The sequence below is a fragment of the Aulonocara stuartgranti genome (genome assembly GCF_965226115.1).
Source record: "Aulonocara stuartgranti genome assembly, chromosome: 5".
Classification (NCBI taxonomy): domain Eukaryota; kingdom Metazoa; phylum Chordata; class Actinopteri; order Cichliformes; family Cichlidae; genus Aulonocara; species Aulonocara stuartgranti.
In genome coordinates this window covers 34,057,158-34,083,020 of record NC_138943.1, presented here as the reverse complement: position 1 = coordinate 34,083,020, position 25,863 = coordinate 34,057,158, and the positions used below count along the sequence as shown (strand labels likewise).

The 25,863-nt window shown below is 42.1% G+C and overlaps 2 protein-coding genes across 2 annotated transcripts in view; one reads left to right on the top strand and one right to left on the bottom strand.

Annotated features, from left to right (window-relative positions):
• LOC309706776 (uncharacterized protein) overlaps positions 1-25,863 on the top strand; it is a 217,420-nt gene that overhangs the window by 150,294 nt on the left and 41,263 nt on the right. The window lies entirely within an intron of this gene.
• wnt4 (wingless-type MMTV integration site family, member 4) lies at positions 455-25,863 on the bottom strand. The gene is made up of 6 exons (XM_082534615.1): positions 25,148-25,863; positions 5,874-5,955; positions 3,371-3,524; positions 2,902-3,033; positions 2,454-2,596; positions 455-1,434 (listed from the first exon to the last, which is right to left on the bottom strand). The coding sequence occupies exons 1-6, from the start codon at positions 25,222-25,224 to the stop codon at positions 964-966; spliced, it is 1,059 nt and encodes a 352-aa protein (XP_082390741.1). The 5' UTR covers positions 25,225-25,863; the 3' UTR covers positions 455-963.

The following is a 25,863-nucleotide window of genomic DNA, read 5'->3' as shown; positions in this document are numbered from 1 at the left end:
TCAGAACCCGCATCGATTCTCAAACGAGCACACAGGGTGATGCCAAGGACATGCGCCGAAGCTGACGTAGAAAGTGTTTTTCATGGAAGCTGTCTGGTGTGTGTTTGTGGCTAGCAGCTGTGGGTGAATGCAGGTGTGAGTGTTTTGTTTGACCGACGCCCATCACCTGCCTACTGAAAAAACAGGACACAGCTGACAGTGGCTTTCGTCCGTCCGTCATCGTCCTCTTGTCGTTAGGAAGACAGTGGATGAGTGAGTAGAGCAGCATCAGGGTGTTGCGGAGGGCAAAATAAGCGACTGAGAGGCAAATGAGCCTCAGCGCAGCCATGTATACTCAGAAAGCAAATCACAAAGTGTTCCTCTTTGTTGTTTTAGCCTGTCCTGTGACAGACTCGCAGTCTCCATTTTTGTCTCCAAGTGAGTCCCTGAAGCAGCAGCAGCAACAAGGGCTGACGGCCAACAACCCTCCTCCTTAACACAACCCCCAAACCCCCAAACTGCCTAGCCGTTTGTCTAGTTTGTCCATGATAATCTCCACTCGTCGGTTTGTCTGTAGTCCTTCTATAACTGCCCCTGTCAACCCCCTCAGCAAAACTCTCAACAAATAAGTTAAACATTACAAAAATAAGGATCAATGACAAACTAAATATGACTGTGAGGGAGCGAATCAGGAACTGAAAGATGCTCTCTACTTGAGAAGAAACAAACAGACTGTAGCTTTATAGGAAATCCCATGCCTAATCTACTGATGTCCACTAAGGTGGCAAAAAAAAATAAAGGATCGGATGACCTTTGACCTCTCGGGCAATCAGTCTGTGTCTGTTGAATAGCAGTAGGAGGCTGGGATGGTTAAAGGAGATGAAGGAACTAAACAAGTCCTCCCTACTCCCTCTTTTCTTTAGCCGATCAGGAGTACGGGGCATTTTTTGTCTATCAGCAGTTCCCTCTGTGCCTCCGCCTCCATCACCGGCACGTGTGAATCTCCACCATTTTACGGCACTGTTTGCATTTGACGTAACAGCACCAGTGGAACTTACAGCTGCACCTGTCCACCACCTCCACCTCCTGTGTCTGGAAGCCACGGCCGCAGCACATCAGCTCACAGCCGTCGATGGCCTTGGATGTTCGGTTACACTGGCGACCCACCGTGCCCAGCATCCCTGGCGTGCGTGGATCGTAATCGCAGAAATCTGGACTTGGTTCCAGGTAGACCAGGTCTTCATCCGTGTGAGGTTTGAACTGGGAATTGCGAGGAACAAGGACTTTGGTTGTGCCCACCTTCCGCTGCTCTACCTCGGTAGCGCCGTCAAACTTCTCCTTGATGATGTTGCCCACCTTGCGAAATGGTGGCATGGCTTTCCAGCAGGTCTTCACCTCACAGGAGCCTGAGACGCCGTGGCATTTGCACTCCACACGCATGTGAGACAGGATGGCCTGCAAGGATTCCAAAGAACATTTGGTTTGCTGAAACAGCTTTAAAAGCAGCAGATCTGGATGCCAACATCTGTTTCTATAACGCTGAATTTGCTCTCAGTAACACCTAAAACAAAAATGGAGCTTTGACTCGTATTTCTATTAAATGACTTGATACCTGACTTTGCATTTGTCTCAAATAATTTGTGTTGTCTTTTAGTTTTCTCACATTTTTTTAGATCTCTTTTCAGTAACTTCATATTTAATTTGGACTTATGTTAAATGACTGAAGACCAGACTTGATGTTTCTTTTTAAAAGAAACTTGACTGAAAATTAATGCAGTGCCACCCTACAAAAGGGCAAATCGAATTACTAGAGACTTGATTCGAGGGTTTATCTCTTATAATTTGGGGCTTAACTTTCCATTTGGTTATGCTCACTTTTCTCGAATGGCTGGACTAGACTACTAACATCAACAACATTAAACTTAAAGAACTTGTGACATGATTTGAGAACTCTGGGTTTGACTTTCTAGGCTGACTTGAGAATTGACATTGACTTGTCACATATGGTGTGACACTTGGACTTGTCTTAAATAACTTGATCACAACTTGGCTTAAGCCTGTTTTTAACGTATATAATCCTGACTAGTTTTTTTTTTTTTAACTGAAGGACTAAAAACCTTTCAACTAAAAAAACACTCAATTTAAACTTATTCTCAAGAAGTTAAAACCTGACCTAGATGGACTTGTCTCAAATGACTTAAGATTTGACTGTAATGGACATCAAACCCCTACAAAAGGTAAAAACTACTTTTTAAAATATCTTGATCCTTTGAATGGCTGGAGACTTGACTTGGGAATGTGTCTTATAACTTGAGGCTTCTCATCTACTTGAGAGTTGACCTTGGATCTTCTGTAAATAAATTCAAGGTTTCAAGCTTTTCTTCAAGCTTTTTTTTTTTGTTATCTTGAATGACTTGATTGTTTCAAATAATTTGAACATAAGCCACGGCTCTTTATCAACAGCAGTGGATTACCTTTCTGCCGGCCTCGTTGTTGTGCAGGTTCATGAGAGCCCGACTGGAGGACTGGCCTTTACTCCTCTCCCTCACATCGACAAAGGACTGAGAGAAGGCCACTCCATATGCAATGTTATCGCTGCAGCCTGACCACTGGAACCCTAATAAAGGATATTAATACAGAGACAAGAAACGGTCATTGTAAGGCTTTTAAATGTTGCACTGATACTATACCACAAGCTATTTTTCAGTCAGGTTTTATTCTTCATAAACTTATAATTTAATGTGGAAATGTGTGTGGGGTGGTTTTAAAATGTCATCATTAACAGTCTCACAGTTATGTCTGCTTGGAAAACAATTTTCATATTATATAGTCTTATTTCTGCATTAAACTGTACAGGATCAGTTGGCCCTTGTGTTTCCTTTTCTGAGTGTGTGTTTGTGTGAAAGAGTGAGAGAGACCTACCCTCTGGACTGACTCCATGTACATTGTGGTCACAACCACATTTTTCCAGCTCCCCGCTGCTGCAGGCCCTCGTGACCGCAAACGCCACACTGGCTGCTGAGATGGCATACACAAAGGCTGCTTCACGGGTGCCTAACACACAAGCATAAACACAAGCACACAGTCACATTGTGTCATTATGCAAATGAAAAGAGCTTGTACTTCTGAATGATCAGATAAAGTGTATGTGTGTGTGTATACACACAAAAGTGTGTTAAAATCTAAAGAATTGGGCCCAGACATTAATACGCTGGAGCCAATAGAAATGGAAACAAGCTCAAACATTTCACAGTATATAAAACATGATGAGTTATTTATGTTGCACTTTTGTAAATGCAGAACAGATAAACCTGTTTTAGCATTATAGACCAGCTTTAGTGTTGTCTGCCATTAAAGTGTCTTCTGGAATCGCTGCAGTGGATGATCTTACCTTGCGTGACCACTTTCCCAAACACAGGCATCGACTCCAGTGTGGAGCAGTTCCATCGACGGTTGCGAAACTGAAACTGACACTCATCTATAGCCAGCTGGGCTCCACGACGCACCGCATCCATCACCTCCACGCTCCGCTTACAGATCTGAACCTGTAGTGGACACACAGGAGCTGCGTCACCCACAAACGAAGAGCATGCAGCTAGAAAGTTTTTACTGTTCTGATCTAAGCTTAAAATTAGTGGCATGGATACTTTGAGAGGTGTGACAACAAAGGCAGCCGGAGGGGATATTTGTCTTTTAGGACTCACGTTAGCTAAAATGAGTCACTGGGTTGAACTTGTCAATTTTGTTGATGCTCTTGGGTCTTTTAGAGCATTCGTAATGGAATTATCTGGAAAATAATACAGTTTGCTGTGTTTTTCCACCTATCCAAGAAGCTTCCCCATCAGCATTTAATTAGTTTGTCACTTACACTGATAAGCAGGTCCATTTGTGCACTTCATGGATGTAGTATTCAACCCAGACTTGCTCCTCTAGCTAATGAATTAGCTCCCCACCCTCTCATCTGTTTATATAGTCATTTCTGAGTCCAAAACCAACATGGGCAAAAATATGAGTGCTTCAGAACAGATCCTCAAAAAACGGTTACGTTCATCTTTTAATTACGGTGTATTGTTACTACCTGTTTCGGCACTTCATGATGCTTATATGCTCAAACTTTCAGTATTAGCATAATACATTATAACACCTATGCTGCATGTGCTCTAATAATTTGGTTTGTTGGTATGCTGGTAGTTATGTAATACTTGTATTCTGTCAGAAACCAAAATACAAGACAAATTAAATTTGACCTGATGGAGGGGCCTCATGACAAGTAAGAGGATCATCAGAATTAAATTCCATTGTAAATTTTCCTGGAGGGAAAATGTCATTGTAATCAATCCGAAACTTGTCAAGAAAATTTCACCCCAACCACAAATGCCAACTTTGGGGTGGCGCCAGAGGAAAAGTCAGGGGATCAGCAAAGTCATGTCTGGGACCCGGGAATGTCTGTAGAAAATTATGTCCCAATATATCCAGTAGATGTGGAGATATTTCGCTGGATAATGAAACGTTTGGGATTACTGGTGGCACTACAGGAAATGTCTGGGGATCACCTGAGTCAATAGGAGTCAGGAATGTCAGTGTAAAAATCAATGGCAATGCAACCAGTAGTTAGTGAGACATATCAACATGCTAACTTTACTACCTCTAATTTCCATGAGCCTATGAGTTCCAACGATCATGGCAAAATTTTGTCCATATTGTTACCCATATGGTTTTCTTGAACATATGTAAACTTCTATATGTAGTTTTGTAAATGTATTCAGTTTTGTTTTGGATGACCTCTTGGATTTAATTTAGTAAATGGAGCCTATATGTTGTTAGTGAGGCAGGACAGACCACAGGTAACCGCTCAGTGTGCACGGCTGTGCGTTCAACTCAGGTTGGAATTTTCCAAGTTGAGGATTACAATTTCCAAGCTTGGAGTGTCCAAGACTGACAATACCGAATGTAAACGATCAAGATGGCTTACCACGAGAAACCTTTTTTTTTCATGGCAGGCAATGCATAGAAATCAGCAAAGCTTAGCTGGATATGGAACAGAGGAGGACAAAACAACAGCTAGAAGTGGCTGGAACAAATAATATCACCACATATCTGTTTAAAATACCTGACAAAGCAGTAAACCAAATGCCATAAATGTTGCAAACAATGTCATAATGTAGCCTAGAAGCCTTTGATGTATTCTGTAGATGCTACCATATCGAGTAACATAGTAGCCTTAGCTTGTTGGGGTTGATGTACAAGTCAGGCCCCAGTTTCTGAATCTTCCAAGGACTCATCTATGAAGTGTTGTCCTCTCAAGAGGAAGCAGGCTGGTTTTGTTTCTGCTAACAACTGACATCAGAAAACCAACGAGCTAACAATCCTTAAAACCGCTTTATGTACACTTTTTTTTTTACGCTCAAATTCTTTGAATGTAGAACTTTTCAAGAATTAACAGCTTGGTTTTACTAGTCTACACTATCAAACCTTAAAAATGATTGATAGCAGTAGTTTATAAATTCTTTTTCATGATTAAGGACTTACATGCTTGTTAAAATCATCTGCAACCCTCAGTGATGAAAGTTGAAATTCCTTTGCAGGTCCTTCCATGAACATTTCAGGCTGGGTCCAAAAATGATTCAATCCCCCAGAGACCTCCATGTTAAAATGGCCAACTTTACAGCCTTAGGAAGCCATGCTTGTAGGCTGGTGCAATAAATATGTTTGCCCTGTATGGATAGTATTGCTCTTTATGTATATCCATACTGATATTGGAGTTTTGGGTGTGGACTGATGGACACTGATGGACAGCTCACCTTGACTGAATATAACTCTTTATAGTGAAAAACAAGTGCATTTGTAACTTCATAACTGACTTAGTAACTTATTACTACAGTTGAGTGGAGTACCTGTCTCTGGATCAGGCCTCGTAACCTCTCACACGTCTCCTCGTCCCTGATGCTCCCCACTGATGACAGCTTGGCGAGGTACCTAGTGGAAAAAACAACAAGGCTTCTTTAGTGAGCTCAAAAAAGCAATATTTCATTTTACAAATACACAGTAAATGGCCACAAGGTGGATTTGAACAGGGCTCTGCATTAAACTTTATGCTATATGGGTTGCTTGCTAAACTGGCTCCCTCCCCCTCCTAGATCATCATTCAGTGCAAATATGATACACAAAGAAATTTGTGAGTCTTGAACAAACATTTACTTGGAGCCTACAGGAGGATGCTGGTGAAGTAAGAAGAGTAAGGAGAGTCAGCCGTATGATGCAAGCAACAACTCGAGTATCCAGCCTGAACTAACTTGCAGACTTTCTTGAGCCATGCTCATCATTAATCATTCTTACAGTTGGGAAGCAGAGCTGCAAAAAGCTCCCGTGCCTTTGTGGGAATGTTTTGGATGAACATCCAAGTGTGAGGACATTGAGAGGAGGGAAAGTGGCTTATCACACAAACACACCACCTCCAGGCCAGACAGGTCAGGGAGATATACTGCACACACACACACACACACACACACACACACACACACACACACACACACACACACACACACACACACACACACAGTCTAAGATATATGAGAAAATGGCATCAGTCTGGATGCCCTGACCCTACCACTTCCACCTCAGCCTCATATCTCAAGTCATAGCTTCACCTTACAGAAATAGGCTTTCTCATAACTACCCAAGCTGTGTACTGTCTGCACCCCTCAGTGTCCCAAGACGTCATGTGCATGTACATGTTGAGTCTAAAATGTTTTGTTTTTCTAAAACAAACAGATGTGATCCTTAGCTGTTTTCATTTTCCCAAAAAAAAAAAAAAAAACAAGCACAGGTTAGAAATTGGTATCTAATAATGATTAATTTTATTTTGGTAAATTATTTAGGGAAAATGTGAAGGCTGAAGTTTAACTATTACACCTGCTGTTGTGAAATACAGCAAAATGGCAATTTTACAACAAGATTTTGCCGAAACAAAGACAGAAGAAAATAATAAAAAGAAAAGAATAAATGAAGAATAATGTTTTATAAACAATGATAATGATACTAACACTTTTTCCTGAGTTCATATTTTATCTCTAATTTCAAGACACTTATGAATATCATTTTCATACAGTGTAGTGTCAGTGAATAAACTGGTGTATAAAAATATTAAAAATAAAAGTTGTATTCCATATGTACTTTTTGTTTGCTTTTTATGCTCATTTTTGCATCTTGCTGGAAATTGATTTCCAGCCTCATATCTGTGAGTAAATATCTGCAGAGGGAGATTCAGGAGGTGTTAATCAGCAATCACACAAGGCTACAGACCAGTTGGCAACCACCTTCAGTAGGGAAAAGTGAGTATTCTCCAACTGGTTGTGAGTGGTTTCTGGAGGTTGCTGTCACTCACTGCTATAGCTTCAGACACACAGGTCTAAAAACTGGTCCTCAAAAAAACTGTTATTAATGCATCAAAAGGCTTTGCTAAGACATGGAGGGATGCCAAACCATGTTCTTTAGCAGGCGAAATCCAAAGAAGAGCTGAGTATTGATCTCTCAGTTCTCAGGAAACACTGGATTGTGATGTGTTCTGTGTGGCTTCACAGCATCAGTAAATATAGTAGTATATGTATTAACTCAAAATGCTCAAAAGCTGGCATACACTTTCAAATGTGGTATCATATCTAGATTTTGAAGTGAACACCCTGTTTTATCAGGCATCTTTCCACAGACCTGTGCTGGATTCTCAATCACATTTTGAAAGAAACACATGCACATTTGTTAAATGTAATTTATTTTCTTGCCACTTTTGGGGCAAAAAATGACCTTGAAAACTGAGGTTTTCAAGGTTTAATATAGTTAATGTTTGAAAGCATCTATTGTAACTTTTGGTCATTTCCAAAAGTTAGTAAAAAGGAGTCTAAATCTGAGATTAAAAAAAGAAAGCTTAGAAGCCAAAAAGTTGAAATAATGGGCTGTGACTAATTCTTTAACCACCTGTTGGTCTCACTGTAAGGTATTTCTGAAGGGAGAAAACGAGAGGGAAAAAAGAGCACTGCATATAGTTATATAGTCGTATAGCCATGTCTTTTTAGGAGACATGGCTGATTTTACTATGTAAGAAAGAATTCAGTAAATGGGCACTGGTCAGAGTTTGAATACCAAAATGTCCCTTAATAAAGGCAAATTCCAACAGAATTAACTTTTAGACTATTATTCTGTACAAGTAGACGTGTATTTCCTTCAGGTTCCCCCAGCTTCTTTTATGAGTCTTGGGTTATGAGTTCCCAGACCACACATACCTCTGTAAAGCCCTGCTTGCCCATCTCAATCAAGCCATGGCGCACAACCAGACTGCAAAGAATTCTTCTGTAAGATTACAGACCAAACTTTAATATAACACAAAGCCAGCTGAAGTTCTTTACACTGGCTAAGGCTATAGGTCGTTTAATAAAGTTGGCTCGTAGCCACTGCTCAACTCTTTTAACCTCTTAACATCCACCAGATCACTGGAGACCTTACTAAGATTAGTTTTCTTTAAGTCATATGCTAAATAAGTAAAAAAGCTGAAATCGCATGCATTCCTTTTGGCATTACAGCTTCCCTGTTTGGGTGTAGTGACGAGCGTTCTATAAAAAGGGTGGATGCTAACGTTACCAAAACACTAGCCCTGACTCTAGATGGGACACAATGACCTGGTGGATGTAACACGTGTTAATGGGGCAGTATTACGATGCCGTCCTTCTTGAGGTCAAACAGCTCCTCCTCCCCCTTCACCCTCTTCATCGCCACCTCTCAACAGCTGAGATAATGTCTTCCTCTCTCTTTCTCTCTGTCTGTTCCATGGACTTTTTCTCTTCCCATCCAGACAGCGTCTGGATTAAACACTCATCACTGTGATAACCCTACTCTCTGCCACTCTGCCACCTCTTAGCCGCATCTGCTCACATCCTCCCAAACGATTGACATCATGCGCTCAGAAAGTTAAAGCACCTCCATGCTGACCTTCAACAGAAAGTCTGCACTATTCTCTCATGTCGTGGACAACAAGCATTGTGGCTGAAATTAGCACTGATCAGCACTTCTGTGTTAACGATGGAATATGTAAAAATTTGAAATGGTTACAATTAACTCTATGAAATGTATCACATTTTAGTGTATTGCAGAAGTAACATGCTCTGATAAATAGTGACTTGCATGTTGGCTTGGACAACATGCAGCATTAAGCAACTACGGAGCCACAGAAGGTCTGAGCTGGAAAGAGAAAGTGTGGCTATTCATTTGTTGAGTCAGAAAAAGTGTGGGCAATGCGGAGGTGCTGTAAACTTGCATTCTTCCTAATGACTAGCAAGTGGGGGATTTCTCTTATTGCAAACACAAGTCATGCATGAAAGTCTTTATGAAAATGACCCCCATTCCTTCACAATTTATCACCTCATTTATTTTCAAATGTGTTCAGGGCTTCTGTGGCTACTTTCAAGTACTCTTTACAGGTTTGTTTGTTGCATTGTGATTTAATTTAGAGTAGACTAGATGATAAAGGAAGATGCTTCAAAAGACCTAAAGACTTCAAAATGAATGTTGAGTTAATCATTTAACAATAAACCGTCATTTTATAAAATATTTGTCTTTTTGAAGCCAAACTGAATCCATGTAAAACCCTGAACTTGAACCTTTAACAAAGGACACTAAAACCTGACATTTGCAGACCTCATTATTTAGTGACATCATCATTAAACAACATGAGAGTGTGAAGGATCATGAACAGTAATCAACAAACAGGTAATCAGAGGAGACATCATGTATGCATTTCACTGAAATGTTTATCTGTGATGTGCTAACATGTAATTTGGTGGAAAGAGGACTCGGATGTTTTGTGAATTGTACACAGTGTAGAAATGTCAACAAGCAATACAAATGAAAAGTGTAACAAGCAACAAGTACTGGAAGAATATAAATGGCTTACTGTCTGGACAAGATACATATTTATCATTATTATTAGAACATATTGGCTCAAAGTAAATTCCCAGCATATGTGGATTTGCACAACTCCAATCTGAACGACCTCCAACCTTTCTAATCAAGGCGCGTAAGTCAAAACACCTGTGTGCACACGCAGTGCCAAATCATATTTTATAAGTCACTCAGAGGTTTGGGTTTGTAAAAGGAAAATATCTACAAACTGCAGCTACCAGAGTAATGTTTTTAATCAGAAAAAAAAGAGTACGAGGTATTTTACAAGACAGAGTACAATTAAATCCAATACATTCAAAGAAATGTACAATGTAGCGTACGTTTAAACGATAGCGCTGAAGACAAAGACACAAAGTCAGCAAATTGTATCACTAATCTGAGCCATGCGTGGTCCACCTGGGTCTTAGATCTGACGTCAATAAAGCTGAACAGTGTTGGGATCTTGAGCAATGCTGACAATGTGGAGCTGCTTTGGTAATCGTGTGTTCAGAGGGATTCATGCGGTAAGTAATACAAGCCACTCCAACCACAAGCTCTGGTGTCATACTATTAACTCACCATGCAACAAGTCACACTCCTGATTGGCTGTACTAAAATGTGCAAGTGTGTATTTTATTGATTATAAATGCAACTTCTGATTCCTCTTTGAAAGGTTAATGCTGTTGCAGAAACTGGGAAAGAACAGAAGTCCCCATTGAGCAAAAGTGGCTGAAAAGACATGAAACACGACTTCTTCAGAGACAACAGTGCGAACCACGGTGCCCGCGTGTGAGAACAATAACTTTGGATTTGCCTGAAACCTGTAAAGATAAGGTCACCCTTCCTAGTCCAGCTAGGAAACTAGCAAAGTAAGTACACCCTTACTGCTTCTGTAGGAAGTAAGAGGGTAAGTAGCAGCCAGGTGCTTTTTGCAGTTTCCTGGTCTTGAACATTGAGATGTGTGTTAACACACAAACCACAGTCCTCTCAGGAGTGGATGTCGCCCCAAGGTCAGACTGCGCAACGTTCATAGAAATTACAGAAAAACCCAAACAGACCAGAAAATCTGCAACAGAATGAAAAACCCAGTCAAAGTGTGGACATCAGCCTGACTGAGATGCTGTGGTGGGATCTTATGAGAGCTGTGCGTGAATGAATGTCAGCAAACCTCAATGAACGGAAGCACCCCTCTAAAGAAGAGTGAGCCAAAATCCCTCCACAATTATCAGAGACTGATGATGATGAAATGATGACTTCAAGTTATTGCTGCTAAAGGTGGTTCTTTGTGCAAATTCTTTAAATTTAGCCTGGAAATGTTTTGCTCAGGTAAATCCGCACGGTTTCAAGGGAGCCCTGGGCCTCACGGTCGACCCTCTAGCTCTCTGTGAGGTACATCCTCTGATCATTTTCAACAGGTCCTGCCCCTCATCTCCCTCCCTCCATCTGAACTGGATCGAGTCCACTTCAACTCTTCTCTCTGATTTGCTCGATTGCAGTTGCACGGCTCTCATCAAAGACATGTGGGGCTTTTGATCTGTCTTTGTTTTCTAGCATAGCCTTGGGCATGGTGCTACGTTTGGGTCAAGGCATCCAGCTGGGAGACCGTCAGTCAGCACGAAATAATCCCCCAAAACAAAAAAAGGCCCAAAATCGCAAAACGACTGACAGCAGCACCCACACAAAGAGACAGAAGCAGCTGGATGGCATCGCTCTGGCCTGACATTCACCCTGGAAACATTTAATAAACAATGGATAACTTGTTATTCAGGTAATTTCATAGATGTGTGTGTGTGCGTGGGAAAGCTAGTTGAAGGCCTTGGGTGTGTGCGTGAGTCCTCTCCCACTTTATCTGTTCATTTTGCAGTGTATACACTTCACTTCCCAGAGATGAGGTTAACAAAACACCTCTACAGAGGAGTCAACCCGTAGAAGGACAGAACACTACACACACACACACACACACACACACACACACACACACACACACACACACACACACCATCATCCCGGTTTCTCCCCCTCTTCTCCCTCTGTCTCTCGGGTCTCTGGTGCTTGCGTGCCTAAATCTCAGAAGCCTAAGCCCAGTGGAGCCAATGGTGCTGTGAAGGCTGCGACGTGTAATGCAACACAAACACACAGCGGCCTGCGAACGCACCGCGCTTCAGGTGGAATGCTCCATACCTTTCACCCTCCACCCCACGCTCATGAGAGGCTGAAACTGAAAATAACAGATAAATATAAACAGAGCGCCATCATAACTGCAGGTTTATTGCAGCTACATAAAAAAGAAATGAATATCATTCAAAAACTCCTGTTTGTATTTCTATAACAATATGAGCCCTGTGTCACCATCAGAGATGGGCAGTAACGCGTTACTGTAATCCCATTACTTTTTTCAAGTAATGAGTAAAGTAAGGGATTACTATTGCAAAAAAGTAATTAGATTACTGTTACTTTCCTTAAGCACGCCGTGATTCTGTTTGTGAGAGTGTCTCATGACAATGACGTACGAGCGTGCGACGCCCGTGGCAGCAACAGACGTGTGCAGATCAACAATGGATAACATGACATTACTTTGAATTTGACTCTGTAAAAAGTGACAAAAACATTAGCGTGCGCTGTTCACTCTGCGTGGGAAGAAAACTTTTTTTACAGCGAAAAATTTAACTTGAAATCTGAGCGAGCACCGAGCACGCTGCCACGGGAATGTGACATTCACTGAGAAACCCCCGGATCCTCCCACTGACATGACCACTGTGGCACCGGGCAAACCTCCACCCGCCCCACTCCTGCTAAACAGGTGACAAGATTTAAGAGACAGGACTTAGTCCTGCTAAATCTTTGATTTTATTTATTTTCTGCTGTATTTTGCCCTTATTTTATTTGAAAGAGTGAATGTAAACATAAAGAATTATTTTATTTTATATGCTGGAATATGCAGAAAAGAGGTTCAAATGTTAAACACATTTCTTCAAGACAACGACTGTTGCATATAATTAAAATTTTGCAATGTGCGTAAAATTCAAACTAATAAAACAAGTTTTAAAAAGAGGCTTTCCATTTGTTTCAGTTTTGTATGATGCATTATGCAGAAAAAATAGAATTGGGCTGAAAGGTCTTTTGCTTTATTGCGTATTCAGGTTGTGTATCATGTTTTTAAAAGTAACTTAGTAATAAGTAACTAATTAGTTTTGAAAATAAGTAATCAGTAAAGTAATGGGATTACTTTTTTGGAGAAGTAATCAGTAATAAGTAACTATTTACTTTTTTCAAGTAACTTGAACAACACTGGTGGCCATTAATAAAGCTTTTTCATATAACTCATTTATAAAATGATAACATTTTGTCAGGTGTATTAAAGTACTCTAAGCTCAAATATAATATCTGGTCAAACACCCACGACACTCCTGGTTCGAAGCTGTAAAAAGTCTGTGATTTAAGATGTTGCACTAAAACCAGACAGAGTGATTTTTGAACCCATGTAGGTTCAGGGGTAGAGACTAAGTTCAGTTAATGTTCATCTTTTTTAGCAGAATACTGTTTGCAACACCCACAAACTGAAAAGCAAAACTTCATCTCAGATGTGAGATAGATATATTTTGTACCAAAACTACCATCATGCTTTCAAGGGCACACACACAAACAAACACACACACACCCTACACCAATGCCACCAGGAAGTACCCGAGTGCAAACCAGGATATGTTGGTACGTATGAACCTTGTTGGTACAGACTGTAGTGGCTATATGAGATATCAGTACAGACAAATGATCAGAATCAGCAAGTACCTTGAAGAGAACCAGCTGAGGTAAACTAAGTGCAAATGTACAGAGGAGAGCTGCTATTTAGACTTTCTCTCTTCTTTGCTCTCTTCCTGTATCAAATATATAGATTAGAAAGAGAGAGAGGGGAATGTAGAATGACCAGTTAACCTAACCCTTCTGACTGTAAGTCTTTGGACTGCAGGAAGGAGCCAGAGTACCTGGACAGAGTGCACAGAAACACCCCTGCTCGGTGCTAGATTTGACCTCTCTTCTTTCAAAAGTCTCTCTTCTCACCACAAAAATAAAAAGAGGGCCAAAAGGAAGAGAACCTGCAGACAAGAGAGAGCTGGGGTAGAAGCTGTGATCTGTGCTTCAGTCAGTCTCTTCACACAAAATGACACAAATGCTTCCAAACTGCAGCACACTCTCTGCACCGCCATCGTCTCCAGTGTGTATTTATATGAAAATATCCTCATGTTTGACTTTCCAGTACTGAACACACAGCAGAGGTACACAGTGACCAGTAAATATAGAATAAATGGGAAGTGCAAGGAGGAGCGCTGCAAGAAAAGAGTCTTTTCTGCCGAGGGACTGTGTGCTTGTTTTACAAGAGCTGAGACAAGCCTGCTACCAGTTACAGTCAACATGCACTGACGGTCATTTTTCAGCAGCGCAGTAAAAGCAAATGAAATAATAAACTTTTACAATGAGCACTGCTGGTGGAGAACATGAGGGCAGTATACATTCAAAAACAAGTGGCCCCAGCTAACCCTCAGTGTGCCCTCTGCAGTGTTTCACACAGCATGTAAAGCAGATACTGACCTGTAGAGGGCACTATTCTCTCAGTTTGGCTTAAGCCACCTTCCTACACTGAGCATCAACACAGAACTAAACTCTCCAGCTTCTAAACTTCCTGATGGCTTTACGCTGCTGTGAACAGCCAGTGTTGTACATGTGCCTGTACAAATTAGTATTTGGAAAACACTCTGGCAGTGGCAGAGGCTTCTTGTCCACATATCCATCTGTAATAGGGTTACAGCTGACCTTATATGGAAGTGCAAAAATGATTGACCCATGACGGATAACATTTAAGAATCCCTAACGAAGGTGTCAGTGTATGCCACATGGAGATAATCAAGATATCCAAACATTTTCTGTCTCCAAATATGTGCATTATAAACGATATAAATACTTTATATCCAGCGTGCGAAGGAACCTGAATAATCCACTTTGTCAAATCGACGCAATGACGTTGCGCTTGCAGTGTTTTATAACCCAGTCTTCCAGAAACCACATTCATGCTGACTGGATTTGCAGCAGGCGTTTTTACACCACGATCAGTAAAAATAACTTTTTTAAAATTTTTATTTTATTTTGTTATTTGAGTGTTTCCAAGTGGCAACACTGGTGCCAAAAACAGCAGTTCCTCCAATAGGCACTTGACATTGGGATCCTAAAGCTTCAGTGCAGATTCTGAGGCTGCATATGGCTTGCTGTGTGGTACAAACTGTGCCTCAGTTTTGGTGAATGAAGTTATATTATTTTAGTAGTTTTTTTAGCACCGTTCAGCAGGTGTCTGCACTGTATGACTGCAGCTTGAAACTGCTTAAAAGCAGAACTTCAGTGAGTACATCTGCATGACATTTCTATTTCACATTTGAAGCCAGCCTGTTGCTTTTTGATTCAAACCAGCGGATGGCCAAAATTGCCAAGCGTGTATAGCCCAAAGAAAAGAAGAAAAATGACATCTGAGTGCAGCGAATGGCTTCACAGTAAGTATTCTGATCACTTCACTCCACCTACACACAGGTTTACTTCTTTATTAGATATGTTCTTATTATATATTTAAAAAATATTATATCTGTTAACCCAGGGTAATGGGTAAGACATGTTTATCTCAAGTTAAAAAGAAAATATATAAACTTAAAAAAAAAAAGCCTTAAATGTAAATATGTGTTAGGAATGGCAGAATGTAAAATGTTTTGGGATAGCACAACATTTGCTCAATTATATATGCAGTTAATGCTTTTTCTTCACCCCTCTTTTATTATATAATCTAATTAAGCAGGATCATCTCTGCATTTATAAAGCAAAGCATCGTTCGGAAATGGGCTTAAAAAAAAGAGAAGCAAAAAGTTAAAAGTAGAAGCACCTCATCACTAAAAAAGACCCGCAAAATTAGTTTTTGTGTTTGTGTTTTTGTTGTTTTCTTATGAGCCCTCATCGCATGCATGATCTCTCCCTCTCTGCATGTCAACACCGCTGACATGCAGTAGCTGGTTTAAGAAGCTGGTGTCGGCGTTGTTTGGTGGATGTGTCGGGTGTTGTATTCATTTGAGACATAATACTCAAAAGGTCCTTGTGACACCCGCACAAAAAATAAAAGTAGGGGAGAGAGACAGTACCTTCAGCGGAAAGAATGAGAGATAAGGAGGGGAGGATGGAAAAAAGCTCGGAGGGAATCGTTTAAGGTCAGACGGTGAAGGCAAGAGAAGGAAAAGTGGCTGCGAGGCAGGGAGATGGTTAAGTGATAAAAGATTAAAATGTTAAAAGGTGAGAGGTCAAACAGTCTGATGAGTTCAATTAATGCACAGTCTACAGTTTGCTCTGCAGCTGTGTGTGTGTGTGTCTGCGCGCCTCTACGTTTGTCTTGGTGTATTTATATGCTGCTGGCTCCACTAGAGCTGCTCATTTCCCCCTAAAAATAACATGCTCTGCCAACCCCACAACCCTCACACACTTGCACACAAAAACACATTTTCACACACGTTTGGAGAAAGAAGCAGTAAAAGCCATGAAATTAACCTCCTGCCTGGTAGCCTCAAAAGGCTACGAGCCAATTACTGTGTGTGTGTGTGTGTGTGTGTGTGTGTGTGTGTGTGTGTGTGTTCGTGTGTGTGCGGGAAACAATAGCTGTGAACAGCTGATTATTTCTAAATGCAGGACTTGGCCGTGTCTGATTCCTGCGACATGTACCTGTGGCCGTTTCTGTGTTTAGGTAACATTAGCCAGCTAACTGGATGGTTTTGTGTAGCTGGGTTTGGTAGGACAAAGATGATAGGCATGCATGATGATATCAGCTTGTGAGCAAGCAAGTCTCTATTTGTCGGTCAAAATTCTCTCATTCGGGTGATAAAGCTAGTAGTCAAAGTATGCTGCTGTCAATTTCCTTAAAAGCTGACAAATAGAGGCAGAAAAAAAATTGGTGGATGGTACATTTAAAAAATCATCTTCTTTAATAAGCCAAGACATAAGCTAACATGGGCTAGAAAGAGCCAGATGTGGCTAGAATGTACATAGAAGAAAAGCGATCAATAATCTGACTGCAGCTATTATAACCCCAAGATATACAATCATCTTCCATTTATCCAATTCAGAGTGGGAAGGCGGCCTTATGGTAGGAAGTCATTGGACACTTAGTTTGGATCCCCTTTGCTTTCAGTCTTAATTTTTCAGGGTACATTTTCAGCAGATTGCTCATCAGAGATTTTGGTCCATGTTGTCATGACAGCATGGATGTGATTTGACCTTTGTGACAGGGTGTATTGTCCTGCTGGAAGCAGCTGCCAGAAAGAGTGTACACTGTGGTTATAAAGGGATGGACATGGTCAGCAACAATACTCAGGCAGGCTCATCTGGTACTGAGGTGTCCAAAGTGTGCCAAGAAAATATCCTCCACACCATTACACCACCTGAGATCCTCCAGGATGGATCCATGCTGTCACGTTGTTTGGTCCATTTTCCAGTTTTTCCAGTCTGCTGTTGTCTGACTTTGCCCTCAGTTTCTGGTTCTTAGCTGACAGGAATTGCAACTTGTGTGGTCTTCTGTTGCTGTAGCTCATCTGCATCGACGTTCGCCGTTGTGTGTTACCAGGTGCTGTTTTGCATAGCCTGGTTATAACGAGTGGTTATTCAGTTAGTGTTGCATTCCTATCAGCTTGAAGCAGCCGGACCATTCTCCTTTGACTTCTGGCATCAACAAAGAAACTTCACCAGAAGAACTGCTGCTCACCAGTTATTTTCTCTTTTGTGGTCCTGGAGATGGTAAGATTGCAAAATTCCAGGTTCTGAAATACTCAGAGCAGCCCACCTGGCACTAACAGCCATGTCATGCTCAAAGTCACTTATATCACCTTTCTTGCCCATTCAGATGCTCATTTCAACATCAGCAGGTCATCTTGGCCACGCCTGAATGCACTGAGTTTCTACCATGTTGATTTGATTAGATATCTGAGGTAACAACCAGTTGTACCAGTGTACCTAACAAACTGGAATAAAGAGGATAGAATAGGATTGTGTCCGAAGAGTTCAATTATTAATGCCTTTTCCCACAGTGTCAAAGACATTTTTATGATTATTTTTTTTTAATTTTCACATTCAGGTTGGATAGATAAGGAGATAAGCTGGCTTGTGAAAATGACATCCTTCATGCGGAGCAGGCAGGTTAGGACTTGCACCATTTACCGCTCCTGCTTACTGTTTACACAGTTAACACATGTGATGTGCACATAACCCAAGTATTGTACATAACACTGGATATATAAAGAAGTCCCCGTGCATGTGGTTAGCATGGTTCTTCTCACCTTTTCTGCTACCAAGTTAACACTACTCTATAGAATTACCTACTTTATACTTATACAGAGAATCCTATGAACAAGTGATTGCCTGCTCCGACTTAAAAAACGTTATATTCAGTTCAGTTTTAGTCCCCTTGCATGCTTTATATTGTGAGGTAAAGACCCCGCAGTAGTTTAGGGTCTCATGCATTTGTTTCAGGTCATCTTGAATAAAACATTAAGTCAGTTTTGTAAATTTTGATCTTTCTGAGTTTCTTGTCTTTGAGAAATCATTAGCTATGAGCTTTTTTACTGTCAATAAAATGAACATTAGTATCGTCTATTGTAACGCTACAATAAGATACTGAAGATACTCATTCTATTAACATGGGCACCATTTACAGTGTTGCCAGTTGTAGCAACAGTGGAACAACTAACTTCACATTGTTTAAGAACACTTGTCTGCACCTATGACTGTCCTGCATCTGCGTACGGTTGAGATATTTTTTGGAGCATTTCCTATTCCTGCCTCACAGGAGCATCACAGACGCTGTAGTACAAAAGCAGAAATGCAGTCAGCTGTTCACACCACAGGACCCCCCAGACCTCCAAAAGCGTGTTATGTCTTCTAAACGCCCCGTGCACCTCTCTGTTGGTCAGCCAGGGCTGCTTGTCTTTTAGCGGTGCCGGCGTTTCCTCGTCAGCCCCCAGCAGGACCGGCTGTAATCTGGTTATCCCGTGGCTCCAAGTGTGCCACGATAATTGCACACACTCTGGTGACAAGAGGGCTCGAAATAACATGCCACTGATTTACCACATGTGCGAGCGTGTGAGAGAGAGAGAGTGCGCGTGTGAAAAGCAGTGTGAGGCGCCAGTGTGTACCGCAGGGCTTTCTCTGACTACTGATCAGCTGCCATCTCTTTATCACCTTACCATGCTCGTCCAGGACGCGCAGTACGCTAAAACCAACACTTTGCCCTGCTTTTAACTTCCATTCAAGACAATAAGAAGACACTGCTGAATCTGTCGCAGACAAATGTCAAGTAATCTTTTTGTTGCCACTGCAGTTATTAATTATTTTAAATCGTCCTTGGCGTCAGTTTAGCACGTTATCCTTACAATATTTGCAAACAATATTGCTCAATAACAATAATAACACACAGTCAGTTAAACTCCAGGGATATTGATTTGTCCACTTTGGAACAATAAACCAATGTCAATCCACTTAACCTGCTTTAGGGCAAATCATAGTGACGACAGATGCAAGGAGAGGCAGAGACAAGACAGCTCCCTCGTCTGATAGATCTTTCTCTTGTTTGCTTTTTGCTGGTGTCCCTGTCAGTGCTTGTAGCTTGATGTCAGGGATGATGTGTTAGGACCAGCAAGTTAGATTCAGGTTTGGGGAACCTGAGGACCAATCAGTGGCGTCAATATCTTCGTCATCCAGGAACTGCGTACACATACCGGCCACTTGAGGTCAGGGTTGTCCAGGGCCCACTACACCGACAGTGTGAGCATGGTCTCATCTGTGACGAGAACAGAGTGCCAGTGGCAGATCTGCCAGTTCTGGTGTTCTTGAGTGAGTCTTGCCGATTGATCTGCGCAGTGCTATGCTGTGAGCAACGGCCCCATCTGAGGATGCTGAACTCTTATGCCGCCTTCAGTGAGTCTGTTCCTGACAGTTTGAGTCTGCTCCTGTTTGCTGCACAAACAAATACCAGCCCTGCTATTGGGTTAACCCACCCTCTTTTCATCCAATGACCCATCTCCTGCTTTCTCCTCCATAGTCTTGACACTGTGTTGGGAGGCACAGCATACCTTTCTGCAACATCACGTGTAGAAGTGTCATCCTCGAGGATTTGCAGCTGAAATGGATCCACAGTGGTTTATACTTCCTTACTGACTTCCCTGAAGTCTAACTGGCTTTGTCTGTCTATACTCTGATGATTGAGTGTTCCCTTATTATTTTTGCAGATGATCCTGTTAGAGGAAAAGTTAGAAGCTAACCAGGGATTTTATAAGTCATCATGAGCAGGACGACGTCTATACAGCAACACCCACTCAAGTCAAAGGTATCAATAGAAGAAAAGCTAAGTGTGATCATCTGGTGGCCGTGGATTTCTGCACAAAATTCCATCTGGTTAGGACATTTCACTAAAAGCCAAAGCAGTAAAACTGATGGAGGAAAAGCGATGGACGTTTTGAGGTTACTAATTGGAAGATGGGTCGGAGACTCTGTCAGCTGGAAAGTGTCCTGGGAGGAGACAGGTGGCTAATTTCTGTGTTTACACTCTGTCAAACAACAATATCGGATTCTTTGCAGTTCGTTTGCGGTTGACAGTTGTAGCGCTGTTGCGCAATATTGAGACGATCACAAACCTTTGTTTTTACCCAGGTAAAAACTAATTCCAAAATGGTCCTGTAATGTGAGCTGTATGCGGATACGTTATCTGATTAATCACATTCTTTTCATTGGTATTCGCTTTTTCTCGCTTTTGTCATCTCGATTATGGCCACAGTTTTAATTATGTAAATAAATGAGGTGGAGTTAAGTGAACGACTTGTCAGCAAACACTCTATACATCATGGCATGATTCTGCATGAGCTCTGGTTTTATTCCAGGGCAGAGCTGAGGCCGATGATAGTGCCTGTGCCTTTGAGGGCCTAGCTTTGGTTTATGGTATGAGGCAGCTGGAGCTTGACCTCCTCAGCCTGTGGTCTGCCTTACTTTATGGTGCTCAGGTGCACAAACATCCTGCATTAATGCATCTTTTTCCTGTATGCAGATCGGTTATTCACATCCAGATTACGTGTTTATACCAAGTGTAGATGGAGAATACATCTGTGTGTGTGTGTGTGTGTGTGTGTGTGTGTGTGTAGGTGTTTGTGTGTGTGTGCATGTGTGCATGCGTGTGCACGTATGTAAGTGGCTCCCATTCCCCTGCACAGTGTAGTGTGGTAATTACTGAGCGTGTGCCACTGTTGGGGGACATGCCAGCTCACATACTCAAGTTCAAAAATCACAAAGACACACACACACACATACACACACACCCACAAGGCCAGGAGCAGCGGGCAGGCGCAGCAGAACCAGTTGGTGCAGGGTAAGAGGAAGCCGAGGAGGAGGAGGAGGGTGATGATAGACAAATTAATGAAAAGCAGCATTCAGATCCCTGCTTGTCAAACGGGACACTAAATGTGACTCAGCAGCCACAGAGATCTGGCGGATCACATCCTGGTGGATGGGCTAAAGGTGACACGGAGAGCTGCAGGTGAAGTAAACAAACAGCCTGGTTCAGGCTGCGGTTCAGCGTGATTTAAGAACAGCTGAGAGGCGTGACGAGCAGTTTAACCTCCTCGTCAGTCAGGATTTTAAGAGCTCTATACCGGAACACAGCCTCAGCATTCAGTGTGACTCTATTAGCCTTTATTGCTTCAACAGAAGTTGTAGTTCACTCAGTTATTTTGTAATATCAACTAACATGCACATTATTACTTTATAGGAATGGATTTGTTCTCGTAATTCATAAAAGTGAAAATGCCCAGAAGTTTACCAAAGGCTAATTTTAGCTAGATTTCATGATGTCATCCTTAGCTATGGAACAGAAACGAAACAGGCGTGTGTGTGTGTGAGTGTGTGTGTGTGTGTGTGTGTGTGTGTGTGTGTGTGTGTGTGTGAGTGCGTGTGTGTGTGTGAGTGCGTGTGTGTGTGTGAGTGCGTGTGTGTGTGTGCGTGTGTGAGTGCGTGTGTGTGTGTGTGTGTGTGTGTGTGTGTGTGTGTGTGTGTGTGAGTGCGTGTGTGTGTGTGAGTGCGTGTGTGTGTGTGCGTGTGTGAGTGCGTGTGTGTGTGTGTGTGTGTGTGAGTGCGTGTGTGTGTGTGTGTGTGTGTGTGTGTGTGTTCCAGGATTTCAGTTTAGGAGTATGACTCAGCATATTCCCGATCCTAATTATGTCATAGTGATAACATCAGGGTTATTTTGGCTTGGAGACAAAGCATTGTTATGTTATTATTATTATACATTATACTGAAGTGCCTTTGTTACAAACAGGGGCCAAGTAGTTTTAAAGGTGTGGGTATTTACTGGGCCGGAAGGGTCGACTGGTCTGATAACAACACTATCAAGTTGCATTATGGGCAACGTAGGATCAAGCTCATGAAGAGCTTAATTCTCAGGACAGAGTTAATTTCGGGGTATTCTAGATTTTGCCAATTCAATTTTTCTAAGAGTTTGGAACTGTTTGGAAGTGTATCACTAAATCCTTGTACTGTCCCCTTAAACCCCTGATTTTCAGTGTTTCTATTTCCAGATTTCTATTGCCCGGTGCAGTAAGTCGAGTTATAAGACACATTAAAACGGTAGGTGCATATCCTTGGATTTAGTCTGCATCCCTTCTAGTATCTATTAAGACTAAGACTTTTGAATTATTGCATGATACGTGTTGATTATATTGAAATATATATATAATTTGAAACTAAAGGTCAAATATGCTCATTCAACTTCTGTTATGGTTTGTCTGCTTTTGAAGCATACTTCTATATATCTCGATATCTGAAGCTTCTCTACTGCTTTGGGCATTAAGTTTAAATAAAAACAAAAACTAAAAGTAGTGACTGGATTTAGATTTGGTCAAAGGAATAATCATGAGCTGCTAATATAACTCTATCAGCATGTCCCTTTCCTTTCCTCCCTCCTTTAAAGCCCAAACACTTCCCTCCAGGCTGTGGAATGTTTGCTTGAGTTCACACTTATTTAATTCATTCAGTTAAATTATTAACTAATAATTGAAGCTCATTTAAATCCCCCCTTTTTTAACAAATGTGAAGAAATCCACTGATTTGGCCAAAACAAACAGAACAAAAACCAGTAAACACAATATTGGGCAAAATAATGGTAATTACTTTTTGCCATTATTGAACAACACTAGTGGGCATCAGTCAGACTCTTCTTCCCTCAGCTTTGCAAAACCAAACACATTACAGCGTTAAACAACCACATCTGATTGATGAATCATTAGCCAGTGACCATACTGTTTTATTCTCCTATTTTTCTTTGCTTGTATTTTACAACATGAACAATGTGTAATATTTGGTCTTGAAATGTGCAGCTGACATCATAAACTCATCAGGAGAGTGTTTAACGAGGTCACAGATCAAGACACCTGAAGATAGTTTTACCACAGAGTTCTACACAACAGGACAGCTTTTTGCAACTACAGAAGTCGCCCCCTGCTGGCTTCACACAGAATACGTGTTCAAAACTCATGCCATGTCCATCTTCTGTATACAATTTATGGTTCCACACAAGTCAACTGACTACATCAAGACTACTGTATGTCAAAATCCTAGTATAAGTAAATAACATTGCATGCAACTCCCGTCTTCTGTCCAATCAGGTACAGTGGTAACCTGCTCTGTTACACAACAGGTGTAGTTATTGCATGTTTCAGAGCCACTGTACTAACAGCAATGCTGAAACTGCTTCTCATCCTCTGACCCTTGCTGAAGCGTGGAGGACTCACACACAGATTTTCCTCAACAGTTTAATCCTGCAGAGCAGACTGGCAGCTCGGCAGCCTGCCTGTACATGCCTGCTGTGTGCTGCTGTCACCACGCCTTCAGCCCCAAACAGCACAATTACCCTGTACTCAGTGACAGAGTTCAAGGTAGGCAGTGCTGTTTGGCAGGGCTTTAATTTAACTTACTCTGATGAATCTGTCAGCAATATCAGTCAGGCCGTCTGCAGCACCAGCCTGACGTAAACACAGAAGGCTACTATAACTCTCCCTACTATGAGGAAATAAAAATACAAATCGTCAAGTGAGTAACCACAGTTTGAGAATACTGTAGTTATTAGTTACTACATAGCTCTCTGTCAGCTCGACTTCATATCAACAGAGCCTCGATTCTATGGAAGAAGGGGGGAAATGAAACAGTCCCCCTGAATGATGAGCACTGCTTGTAAATTTGCTAAAGGTGAGTGGAATGAATGGCAGTAGAAAATGGAGCGGAGCCTGCAGAGGAATGCAGAAACCCACCTATCCACCTCCCACAGGCTGCCTTCAGAGCAGGCACACACACGCGACCCAACCGACCGGCCCCCAGAAGAAGAGGTGGCACGGTGCGCTTCGGCTACAGCGTCGGGCTGTGTGTTACACCTTTTGAAAACAAATGCATGATACTGATGTTTTGCTTTTAGTGACCTCACTGAACTTCTTATCTTTAGTCACGCACCCATACCATTAGTGTTTGTTTGCAAAATTGAAGTTGCTATTTTATTTCACTCATTTAAAAAGGTTTAAAAGGGAGTACTTTAGTTCAAATAAAAACCTGCTGTTTCTCTACAAGTTAAAGAAAGGGGACTTTTATTTGTATCTATATATGCATTTATTTATCTACTTCATGCCTGGTCTGGTTTCTCAGAGTAGGAGGAATTGTTCAGTTTTGCAAAAGAGAAAAAACATAATTCAAAAACTCCCTCCTAATTTGACTTTTTGCTGCTGATAAGAGCAGCACACAGGAGCCTCACATTGAGTTTGCCCACTTTTCTCTTGGGCTTTATGTTAACTTTTTTTAAACCAGTCAGTTAATTACGTTATGTAGACAAAAATCTTTAACTTTTTTGCGCAAAATGCAATTTATCGTCCAATCACTCCAAAACAAACAGCTGACCAAACTTTGGCTTTTTTTTTGGGGGGGGGGGGGGGGTAGCCATATTAGTAAGTTATTAAGTCTGAAAGAGAGAAAGTGAGAGAGAGACAGTGTGTGCCTGATGGTTAACCATTAACCTGTGCGCCCACTGAGCCGGGGTGGGGGGTTAGACGAAGATGATGTGTAGATGAGGAGGAAAACAGGAGCACAGGTGAAGTACAAGAGCGGAAATTTGTGGATTCTGGTTTAGAAATGTGAACGTCCAACTTACAGCCAGTTACTCGCGTTGGCCGAGAGAAGCGCGCAGCAGAGCATCAGGACGCACCGAAAAACATATTCCTCGGTCATCTCGAGAGGGAAGGAGGGGGGTCAGTGAGAGCCGAAATAATCCCGAGGTGGACAAGGGGGTCGTGCACAGCCTAGGCTGTTAATCCATCATCCCGCATCCAATGGGTCCTGCACCGGGGAAGACGCGCAGCTTCACGGTCCGTCTGCCCGGTTCTCCCGTCCCTCCTTCTGTCACTGCGCGCTCAGAAGGGACGGGGAGAGGGGCTCCAAAGGGATGCTTAAAAAAAAAGATCTAGTGCAGCTTTGGCTGAATCGACCCTTCTTCGGAATCAACTTGTTTGCTTTCCTTCTCTGCGCCGGGAGAGCGCGTGGAGGAGCAGTCAAGTTTAAAAGCCAAGATGAAGCAGCTCTCCGCCGGTTCTTCTTCCTCCCGCTGCTCTTCTTCACTTGAAGCTTTATCACCCGCTGCCGGCTGCCGCTCTCAGACAAGCGGGGCTCTCCTGTCAGCGTGCTGGGGAATCTCCGACCTTAGCCCGAGACATGCGCGCACACACACGTACACACACACGCGCGCGCGCATACACGCGGGTCCTCCTCACACACTGCCGTCTCCTTGAGCGTCTGGCAGAAGAGAGAGCGTGTGCACTGACTTTAGCTGAGGGGCGGCGCGAGGTTATAGAGGTACGGCAGAGAGATGGG

What these genes read in the sequence shown, in the direction of transcription:
- wnt4 (XM_082534615.1), bottom strand. Translation starts at nt 25,224, where the DNA reads ATGACCGAGGAATATGTTTTTCGGTGCGTCCTGATGCTCTGCTGCGCG. An exon ending in GCCAACGCGAGTAACTGGCT is followed by an intron (nt 5,956 to 25,147) that starts GTAAGTTGGACG and finishes TTTTTCCACTAG; the next exon opens with GTACCTCGCCAAGCTGTCAT. An exon ending in GAGGCCTGATCCAGAGACAG is followed by an intron (nt 3,525 to 5,873) that starts GTACTCCACTCA and finishes TGTCCACTACAG; the next exon opens with GTTCAGATCTGTAAGCGGAG.